This window comes from Pteropus alecto, unplaced genomic scaffold (assembly GCF_000325575.1).
Source record: "Pteropus alecto unplaced genomic scaffold, ASM32557v1 scaffold135, whole genome shotgun sequence".
NCBI classification, from domain to species: domain Eukaryota; kingdom Metazoa; phylum Chordata; class Mammalia; order Chiroptera; family Pteropodidae; genus Pteropus; species Pteropus alecto.
The window spans coordinates 4,038,379-4,049,380 of record NW_006438076.1 but is presented as its reverse complement, the minus strand read 5'-3'; the positions used below and the strand labels follow the sequence as shown (position 1 = coordinate 4,049,380).

Here is an 11,002-nt window from a genome sequence, read left to right as displayed (position 1 = left end):
AGGGCAAAAGGATATATATATATTTTTTTTGGTGGGAAGATGAACCTTTTATACTAGCCCCGAGACTCTGATTCCAGCCACCTTTCCTCCCCTGGAACTGAGTTGGGGGTGAGGAACTCCAAGCTCTGTTCTGTGATCTTCCCTAACTTCTCCAGCCTTGAGTGTAAGAGAAACGCACTTCCAGCCTGCTCGGCTCATAGATAGGTGGGACTGGTGGGTGCTAGAAAAAGTCTGCCTTTTGAATGCCTCCTGGAGTCCCTTGAGCCTCCTCCAAACCAAGGAAGAGGCCTGGTGAACCACCCCCAATGCTTGTAGCCTGGTGGTGAACACTGTTCTTCTTTCCCAAGAGGCTGCCAGGAGCCTCATGGGATTCTGCCCTGTGCTGAGTCAGCTGCATTGCCCATCTCAGGGGCCTACTCTCCCTGCCCCTGCCCCTGTCCAAGGAGGGACAGATGAGGAGAGGTCACTTTTGTGGTTGAAAAGGATGTTTATGTCTACCTGGCCTGAGTCTCTGCTATCTGCTATTTCATAGGCCTGGTGGCTACTCTCTCAGGGAGCAGCCGCCTGCCCTAGCCCCTGAGTCTCAGAGCTCCATCAGAGCCCAGGCCCCTGACCCAGGCTGCGCTGCTCCCTCTGGGCTGAGGCCCCTGACCCAGGTTGCGCTGCTTCCTCCGGGCCAATGCCCCTGACCCAGGCTGTGCTGCTTCCTCCAAGCCCCGTGGGAGGGCCAATATACTTGCTCTGAACAGGATAGCATGGGAATTAGTCAGGGCCAGATTTCATGCTGTAACTTGCCCCTCGGCTCTATCTGAAACCTCTCTCAAAGATAGAGGGGGAGCTTCGTGAACACGGGGACCCTTCTGTGGTCTTGGCGCTGACTTTAGAATATGAGTCAACCTTGAGGGTTGGGCTACAATTCAAGCTTCTGGATAGTCTTTTTCGAATCCTAGGGCAGGGCCCGGAACCCGAAGTCCTCATTTTTCTCTGAGTCTCTTTCCTGGCTCTGTTGATTAGCAGAGACCTCAAGTGGATGTGAAGACCCTTGGGGTGCCTGCTACTCTGTCAGGGGCAGAGTAGGAACTGGCTGCTTGGGCTGAGGCTCAGTGAGAGCAGTTGTGTCCCTGGGGAACATAGCCTAGTGGGACAGGGCTTTTGGGCCAGATCCCAGTGCTTTCAAGGGAGGGCTATTCTGAGAGGTCAAGGCCATCGTGCAGGGGGAGAAGGCAGCACAGAACGGAGGGCCAGAGCAGCCATCTGGTCAGAGACTGTTGCAGACTCACCTGTGACCCTGCCCAGTCACCTCCCGCAGGTCCTCGGTACTTCCTCTGAAAAATGAGGCAGTGGGCCCGGATCAGGTGCTCTGCTTTTTCTGGCTGTGGCACTCCAGAATGTTGGCCCTGAGCCCTCAAGTCTTACCACATATTTGTGTTTTCCACAGCTCACTTTAATGCCCAGGAAGCTGGGGACTTGTCTACACTCTTTGATGTTGGTGGCATCATAGGTGAGGCCCTTCCCTGCTCTGCCTCTAGGCTGCACTTTTCTCTAGTGGTGGAGCGTGACCTGGGCCAGTAGCATCAGAGGAAAAAGGGCTCTTGACCAGCTGGGTGGCCCTAAGAAAGATGGCCCTCGTATTTAGTCTTCCTGTAAACAGTAGGTACACGGAGGGCTTCGGTGGAAGATGCTCTGCTGAGTCTAGATGCCCAGGCCCAGGCCAGTGGTGGGCAGAGTGATGGGGCCAAACTTGGGGTACCATGTGGATGGGGGGCTGTGGTCGTGCCTGGGGCAGCAGTGGGTGAGTTGGTTTGTGTTCCAGGCGGCATCCTGGCGGGCCTCATCTCTGACTACACCAATGGCAGGGCCACCACCTGCTGCGTCATGCTGATCTTGGCCGCCCCCATGGTGTGTATAACCTCAGGGCAAAGTGCGTGTGCATATGCACACCTGGGCACTTATGCACACGTCTGTCTCCGCGTGTGGGTACATCGCCGTGCGCAGCTCAGGGAGGAGAGGCCAGGGTCGGCACAGAAAAGAGACCCAGACTGAGAGTTTCAGAAAAGGATTAGTGACTATTTGGTCACCGGTTGATAAACTTCTTGCCCAAGGAAAGACTAGGAGTTGGGGAAAAGGGAAAGAATAAATTACCACATCTTAGACACCCCCATCCCTAGGACAGTTAGAGACTGAGAGGTCTGGATGTGAGAAGGGAAAGGAGTAAGGTGACCTGTGGGGTTCCAGGGCAGGAGAGGGTTGTTCCAGACGTCTGGGCTCCGGTCTGACAGTGGTGGCCCGTGGGAAGCCAGGGTGTGACTCTACCTCTCCCCTTCTCTCTCAGCTATTCCTGTACAACCACTTCGGCCAGAATGGGATTGTCAGCTCCATAGGTGAGGAGATGTTTGCAGGTCCTGCCAGGCCACAGGAAAGGCACGGGTGGAGGCACAGGGACGTGGGCGTTGTTAGCCTGACACCAAGCGGGTGGGTCTCCCCTGCCTTGGGGCTGGGGCAGCTCGTGTTCCCTCATCTCTAACAGGCCTGTCTCTCTTACTGCCTCAGCAATGCTGATTGTCTGTGGGGCCCTGGTCAATGGCCCTTATGCGCTCATCACCACTGCTGTCTCAGCTGACTTGGTAAGTGAGGCCACCTCCCTGGAGCCCAGGGGTCCCTTTGGGGGCTTGGACAGGTCCATTTCCCTTCCCTTGGTCTGCAGAGACGAGGTCCTCAAAGTCCTTCGGAATCCACCATTGACCCCCCTTTCCTCTCAATTTCGAGCCCCGACACCGCCTTTCCCATAGTCAGCCCCTCCCCTGTCCCAGAGCTCGGTGCTGCCTCTTGGTCTGGGTGCTCACTCTGCTCTCTCTCCTCAGGGGACTCACAAGAGCCTGAAGGGCAATGCAAAGGCACTGTCTACCGTCACGGCCATCATCGACGGCACCGGGTCCATAGGTCTGTGACTAGCTTTTGGTTCCTGGCTGCTGAACACTGAGCCTTGTCTTGGGCACAGTCCTTGGACTGCTGCCGTCACATCGGCGGGGGTCCGGGGCCCCTTGGCAGGTGACCTGCTCTGACTCTGTGCTCCACACAGGTGCAGCTCTGGGGCCTCTGCTGGCCGGGCTCATTTCCCCTACAGGCTGGAACAATGTCTTTTACATGCTCATCTCTGCTGACGTCCTGGCCTGCCTGGTAAGAATTCTTAGGTTACACAGATGGATATTGTGTAACCTATTGTGCTGTCTTGCTGGCTAGAACTCTGGACGTCCAAAGCATTGTCCATTAGGTGCCCTGGGACAGCAGCCCTTTGCTCAGAACCACTTCACCTCCCATGGTGAATAATGCTGTGTGCCCAGCCCTTTCCCCACTTCCAGCCCAGTAGTCACCCTTACTAGGGACTAACCACATGCTCCAGGTTAATAATGTTTTCCTCCCTTCCCTCTGTGCCCCAAACTCCCCACAGCTCCTCTGCCGGTTGGTGTACAAAGAGATCATGGCTTGGAAGTCGTCCCTGAGCAAAGACACAGGGTGAGTCCTCCAGAGAGCTAGAGCCTCACCTCTCGCCTCACTTCAAAACCCACGGTCAGGTGCTCTGCACCCAGTTTCAGCCCAGCTCCAACCTGGTCTTCAGGGACTCGTGTGCTCCGTGAACGCTCGCCCTGCCCCAGCACGGCTAACCTGCCCCCTGTTGTCCCATGTGTCTCCGTAGCTCTTGTCTGGCCTTAGCCCACACGCGGTAGTATTTTCCTCGAGTCCCGTGACTTTGTGAGTATTTTCTTCAAATCCGTGACTGATGTGCCATCAGAGCGGGACCTGCATGCCAATCCTCTCTCCTTCAGGGTGATTTTTCCAACTTTCTTTTTCTTCTTGGTGGCCAGTTCCAAAGACTGTCGACCCAAGCAGAGCATGGTGCTTGGAAAGTGTTTCTGAGAGGCCTGAGCTGCCACCAAGGTTGGCAACCCCTTTTCCTCAGGGAGAGCAGTGGGGCTTCGGGCGTACCCCCAGGACAGAGGAGGCGGAGTCCAGGGGTATAGTTTCCCCTCTGAACTCAGACTCTGAGCTGCAGGTGCTCCTAAAGATGAGAAACCAAGGTCATTGGGCCCCTCTGCTTGGGATGTACAGAAAGAAGCTACTATCAATCAAAGCCTCTGGGCCAAAATTGAATCGATGTCCATGGCTGGCTGGTGTGCTCTCTGTTGCCCAGTGGTGGTGGGTGTGGAAGCTGCACAGATGGGTTGGTGGCTAAGGCCAAGCTGGCAACAGGCTAGGCTACGTGCTCGTGCTTTCTGGTTCTCCTTCTGAGCAGGAGGCTCTTGCTCACGAGGAGCTGGCAGAGCTGCGGACCTGGTCTGGATGGTAACTGTAGGGTCATGGTAACTAGCACACTCTTTGGGGAAGCACTTCCCTTTAAGGAGGGGTTGTCCAGGTTGAGGGGAGAAAAACTGAAAGGGGGAGGGTTAATAGACTATCCTGCCCTGCCCTGGGGGAGCAGGGGGATTGGACCACTGACTGGTGTCCTTCCACCTGCCTTCCCTGGGCCAGGCCCAAGGGGAGATTGTGGGGCTGGGAGAGGGGAGTGGAGGAAGCGGAAAGAGAGAAAGATGAACACTTAGAAAACATCTGCTCTGTGCTTAGAATAAGCCTGACTTCAGCTGTATTAGGTTACCACTCAGCCACCAATAGATATGCTCATTTAGAAGAGAGAACGGAGGCTCAGGACCTGCGGGACATGCCTAAGGCTTCAGCTAGTCCCTGGTGTGCAGGGTTTGGTCCTTCTCTGAAAGGCCCCTACATGGGGAGCAGAGTAACTGGCAAGGGCAGAGGGAGCACTGGGCTTGGAACCAGAAATCCCTGGACAGTCCTGACTTCTCTGCTCACCTTTATCTATAAGACCTTGGGCATAGTCTCTGAACTTCTGCATCCTTATGTGTAAAATGGAGCCACTTACCCCTAAATACCTGACAGGGTTGATCTGAGGCTGAGATGAGATAGACTATGTGATATTGCTTTGTAAAGCTGTCAAATGCGGTAAAAAAAAAATATTAAGTTTTAACATTTAATCTGGCTCTCTATTCCTTGCTGAAGAGGTGAGGAGGAGCCCAGACTATAGAGAGCAGGGATGAAAGGCAGTTATTAAGGGACCCTAGAAACCCGCCTTCCCTGGGGCAGGAGCTTATTAACCCGAGACTCACTCTCTCTTCCTTCTCCTCTCTGCTTCTCATGCAGGTATAAAGAAATCTGAGGCCTCCATTGGAAGAGAAGCGTGGAGGGCCCCCGTGGGTCCCAAAGTATTCCCCCGGGCAAGACAATTAAAACTGCCGCAGACTGCTGAGGCAAAGCCTCCGGACCTAACACCAGCCCGCAGGAACGCTAAGGGACAGGGGCAGAGTCTCCATGGGAAGCGGACCGCCAGGCGGAAGGGATGGGGTCAGGGCTGAACGGTGTCTCCATTTTGCTGAGGGAAAGATCTGTGGAGACTCCTGCTAGTCCGGATTCCAGGACAGAAGGCAGAGGCTCCACAGGACCAAGGCCAGAAAAGGCGCAGCCCTCCTTCCCGTGTGAAATCTGAACCTCTGTAATCAGCCTGTACCTACCAGTGGGATTCTGACCCTACGTAAGGTGCTGCCCAGGCTTTCTTCGTCCCTTTGACCACAAGGCTTTTTTCTCTCCGTATGATCCTGTTTCTGACGCCTGACCCATTTAGATTAAAGTATTATTGCTATAATCTCCAGGGCTGGGACTAAGGTGAGGGAAGGAAGTCTCACCCTTGAGCTGGGGCCTGCGCTGCTCCTGAGAGTGAGGGCCTCCCCTGCCTCAACCTTGTCCGAGCCCTCTGTGTCCTGAGTGGAAGATGATATGCGAGGACAGTATTGTGGGGGCAGAGGGGGCATGGAGGCCATGACCGAAAATGCCAGTGTGTGTTTTGATAAAAATACCAGTGTTTTTTTTTTTTAAATTAAATTTATTGGGGGGTGATATTGGTTAATAAAATTATATAGGTTTCGAATGTACAAAATATCAGTGTTTGGATAAAGAAGTGCCAGTGGTTATTGAGCGCTCACTGGATGATAGCTCTACTCAAGGAATGGAGTAGACAGCGGACACAAAAAAGGACTTATGTCCTGAGCGCAGGTGCCAGGGTGACAAGACTGGTTCCTTCAGGAGCTTTTACACTTGTGACTTCCTGGCGCTCTCTGCAGTGGCCTTTTCTCCCTTGAGTTCCTGATGTACTGGTCTGCCCACGTCAAATCCTGGAGTGCTCCAAGCCAGCTAGCTCTTGGCATATCTGTCTGCCTTCTGAAACCACCTGTCAGCACCAAGAAATTTCTTTTGCTGGCTGAGGCTGTGCTAGTCCTCATTAGGGCTCCCAGGGGTTGTCGGGGGCAGTGTCCCAGGACCTCCACGTCATGTGCTGGTCACACTGGTCACTCCCAAAGGAGATGTTTATGACAACACTGATCACACTGATGGCAGTGGGGCAAACCGAGAGCTTAGAGCCCCACGTAAGATGTAACCGTTGTATTATCTAGATGCTGCGTGGGCCAGCGCATTAGCTGCATGCCAACTCCTCAGCGCTGAAATAGGTTGTACCTGCCCCAGTGGTGACACATACCTAAGTCTCCAAGTGCCGGATACTCTGGCTCTGAGAGCAGGAGCCAGTCAGAGAGCTCTGGTCCTCAGGTCCCCACAAGGCAGGAGGCAGCCAGAATGTTAGGCTTTAGGCTCAGGATTCAGGAATGCTTTTTTCAAGACGAGAAAGTCTTGTCTGACATCATCCCTCAGGGGAGCCGCTAGATGGTGCCATAACCCCATGGTAGAGCCCTACGTGAGCTTGGGCTCCCTTCTGCAGTCCCTCAGGAGGACAGAGGAGCCGAGGTTTTTTCACTTGCCAACTGTCAGCTTTCTTTTCGCTGCAGACAGGTCCGGGTAGGAGGGGGGCGGGATACTGTTCCTCTCTGGCACTTTCGAGGTCTTCTCTCCCACAGCCTCACTACTTACTAGCTTTAAGCCTGTTTCCTCATCTAGAAAATAGTAATAGCATTACCTGTGTGAAAGGAGACAAATAGGTAGAAACTGCGCCCCGCCCTCGAGGAGTTTGTCTAGTGGGCATAAGAACGTGAAAACGTTTGTAAACGACACGAGTAAAAACACCAAGGGTAGTGACTCTAGTTAGACTTTGCCGTCCACTAGTCCAGCCCTGAAGGGATGGCAGGAGGGCCATCCCAATGGCAGTGGGAGGAATAGATGTGAAAGGCTTATGAAGTAAGAATGAATGGACCTGGGCAATTAGGTTGCTAAGGTAGCGAGGGGAAGTAGAAGAGGAACGAAGTTAAAATGAGTACTTATCAAGCCCTAATGTGACAGGCATAGGGACCGTGAAATGAGCAGGACACACCTGCTCATGCCAGCAGATTAGTGTGGCACTAGGAAGAGACAAAAGGCACGCGGGAGCTCAGATCCTGGCCTCGGAAATGAGGACTTGGGCTGTAGGTGGGACTTCGGGGAAATACCAAAGGTTGGGGAACCCCAGTCCCGAGATCCAACCTTCCACACTTGTCTCCCAGGTCCCAGCGTCCTGGCCCCACCTCAGCTCTGGGCACTGACTCTTCCCCGGAGGCCTGGTACCTGCCTTCTCTCTGGGCCTCAGCACTCACTCGGGGCTAATGCAAGAGCATTACATTAATTAGTTATTCATTTAATTTAACTTCACATTTGGTCTCAATTAAGCTTAAAGTGTTCTTCCTTATAGATGTTACAATAGCACTTGTAATTAAAAAGCAATAACTCTTTGCATTTCTCCTTTAGCGATCCATGGGGAGGCTGGGCTAGTGAGGGAGCAGGGGGAGGAAAGCAGCAATGGAAAGGGAAAGCAGCTCTCGGTAGATCTTAGCACTCCGAGATCTTAGCACACTAAAACTGAAGTCGGGGGGAGGAAATTCTTAATACACCATGGGGTTGGGGTGCGAGCCCGGAGAACTGGAGAGGGGTACTAGAGATAAAGGGGCGGGCCTTGAATATTAAGGAATGGGGGTAAGGAGCGGATGGAAGATGGAGGGTGGAGGTGGGCAATCCTTAGAAACGGAAGACGGGGCCATCTTCTCTGTGGTAGGCAGAACGATGCCCTCTCCCCCGAGAGGTCATCTACTGATTGCCAGAACCAGTGACTATATTATCTTACATGGCAAATGAGACTGCGGATGTGATCAAAGACTGTGAGGTGGGGAGGCTGCCTACCCTGGATTATCGGGGTGGGCCCGATGCCATCGCACTCCAGAACTGTCAGATAACTTTGTATTGTTCTAAACCAGCGGTCCCCAACCTTTTTGGCACCAGGGACCGGTGCTCCTGTGAGAATCTAATGCCTGATGAGCTGAGGTGGAGCTGAGGGGTTGATGCTGGCGCTGGGGAGCGGCTGCAAATACAGACGAAGCTTCGCTTGCTGGCTCGCCGCTTACCTTCTGCCATGCAACCCAGTTCCTAACAGGCCACGGACCCGTATGGGTCTGCGGCCCAGGGGTTGGGGACCCCTGTTCTAAACCACTAGGTTTGTGGTCATCTGTTACAGCAGCAATAGGAAACTATTCTACGTCTTCAGTGTAAAACTGGAACAACGTCAATTTGAAGACAGGAAAACCGAAGAAATCCCCAAAGATTAAAAAAAACTGGAGAGATGTCCGGGTAGTGTTCAGGTACCGCATACATGCTACACGGGTCACTATCCCGAGAGTTCTCGGAGGGCAGGGCCTGGGCTAAGGGCACATCCTTTACGATACCCAACAGGATAACGAAAACCAGAAAAATAAACTTTCTCATTCTGTCCGTGGTGCTGGGCCCTGCTTTCGATCCCTGCTGTCATTTCTTAGGTCCTAGGAAACCGAGACAAAGGTGCGTGCTGGAGCGGGGTGAGAGTGCGGGGACTTGGAAACACTTTTTTCCTTGAGTTAACAGCAACCGCCATGATCTGCTAGAGACAGAGATCGAGAAACAAACATTCTTGGCTCATGGCTTTGATTCTTCCACGGGCACCTCTGAAAACCAACCCAAGTATCAAACTATCCAGGTGGACAGTGCTTAGGAGAGACTGCTGTGTAAGTCTTTCTCGAAAACACAATTTAGGAGCTGCCCCATTGGTTAGTATTGCTAAGCAAGGAGAAAACAAAGTCCAACAGAGCAATAGTTTATCAGTGAAGTTGTCTCTGAGATCCCACATGGCATTTAACTGTTTTTGCTTGGTTTCCTGGCCAGTCTCTAAGAGTCGAGATTTTCCATTAGACTCAGCTGCTTCTCCTCAGTATTTCTATCAACTGGATTTGAATCACCTGAGCTTGTTCCCTCCTTTTTCTTCGTTTTCATTTTGTGGAGCAACGTGGTATATAGTCATTAAGAGTTTAGACTGGAGCCAAACTGCCTGACTTCAGATCTCGACTCCTACTTAACCCCTTGCGGAGTGACCTCAAGCAGATCACCTCACCACTCTGCGCCTGTTCCCCACCTGTGAAATGGGGATATTAAGGGTACCTACTTCACGGGGTTGCTATGAGGATTACAGAATACTTATAGAACAGTTAGAAAAAATGTGTAGCACGTTCGTTGAATATAATAAAAACTGTGACTTCGGCATGTGAAGAACGGAATATTCCCAAGTTTTGGGATGGAAACAGATCAAAAGTTGAACTCTGTGAACTGTAAACCCCCTTCAGTCCTGCGTTTTATGCCCCTGTGAAGGTAATCAGCACTTCTCTAGATTCATTCTCATGTGGTTCCGGTTCCCACATCTGGAAACTTGCTTCTACAGAACAACCGCCAAATACTTAAAGGTCTAAGCCAAGAAGTTATGATAAAAGGTTTGTTATTTGTACTGTACTTGGGAATTCTTTAATGAAACTTTTACCTTTTTTTGAATATGGGTTAGGGACATGGTGGGTACAAATAATTAAGAAATAGTATTAACCAATGTGAAAATAAGGATCATTTAAAAATGATCTTTAAACTATCCGAAAAATGAGCTATCAGGAACCCTGGTGTCAAGTTTGAGCCCCTCTAACTACCTGTGAAACTTGTAAAATCCCTTCATCTCTGCCTGTTTCTCATCTGTCAAATAATTGCAGCAGGTTCCTTTACACGTTGAATTAAAATCAAAGTAAAACAAAAACTCTTCCACTGCAGTGGCAATGAGATAGAGTTGATTAAAAAAAAAGTTTATGTCTTAGAGAGCAGGACAAGAAATGGATTCATGTTAGAATAAAAACATGTAGAAGTCATTCGGATGCTTTCATCCCGGGATGGAGTTAGGAAGACAGCCTAGAAACCTCAGAGTCTAGTCCTCGGACTGGCTCACTCCACAGGACCAATGCTTTATACCCAATAGCAGTGAGAACTGTTAAAAATAGCAATGCCAGTGTATGTAGCAGGAGTGAATGGCTAGTAACTGGACATTGGTACAATAATTTTGATGAATTTTTAAATATCTGATATTGTGCATCAGTAGAGAATATTAGCTTTATTTTCATTTTTGTAAGTCAGAAATTTAAGGAACTTGTCAAAAAATTACCTAGTACGTTTTCTTGGCTGGAGACTTCTAAAATATAGCATACAGCGTCACCTAGTGGATAGGACAAATGTCTGCACTGTTGGGGGAGGGTGGTGTCCTGCTAATTTAGCTTTCTTCGGGATACGGTTTTAAAAGGGTATGAAATATAGCTTATTTTCTGATGTAGAAGCCCTGATTTACTCTATTTTCTAAAGAGTGGGGATCACCACTGCCACAGGATCTCTCTGGATTAGAGAACAGTACAGCACGATCAAAGAATGAATGAGACACTAGATAATTTGTTTCTATTTAAAGGACAACCTCCAGGAAGGCCACACGCAAAAGGGGTGCCGTATCAGACACTGGTTATAGGGGTGCCCACGTAGAACTCAGTGAAATTCATTTTCTGCCATTTCGGCCTTGTATTTATCCCAACACTGTGGGGTTTTGGGGGCAGTTGGATATGACTACTTTGAGTATGAAAGT

General features: G+C 51.0%; 1 protein-coding gene across 1 annotated transcript in view; it reads left to right on the top strand.

The window, feature by feature from the left end:
• Positions 1-5,952, top strand: part of SLC37A2 (solute carrier family 37 member 2) — a 23,101-nt gene extending 17,149 nt beyond the window's left edge. Inside the window, 8 exon segments of the mRNA XM_015592002.2 lie at positions 1,439-1,501; positions 1,814-1,899; positions 2,333-2,381; positions 2,551-2,624; positions 2,862-2,940; positions 3,080-3,177; positions 3,449-3,513; positions 5,212-5,952. Coding sequence (XP_015447488.1) covers positions 1,439-1,501; positions 1,814-1,899; positions 2,333-2,381; positions 2,551-2,624; positions 2,862-2,940; positions 3,080-3,177; positions 3,449-3,513; positions 5,212-5,227 — 530 coding nt within the window. The 3' untranslated portion in view covers positions 5,228-5,952.
• The last annotated feature ends 5,050 nt before the right edge of the window (positions 5,953-11,002 follow it).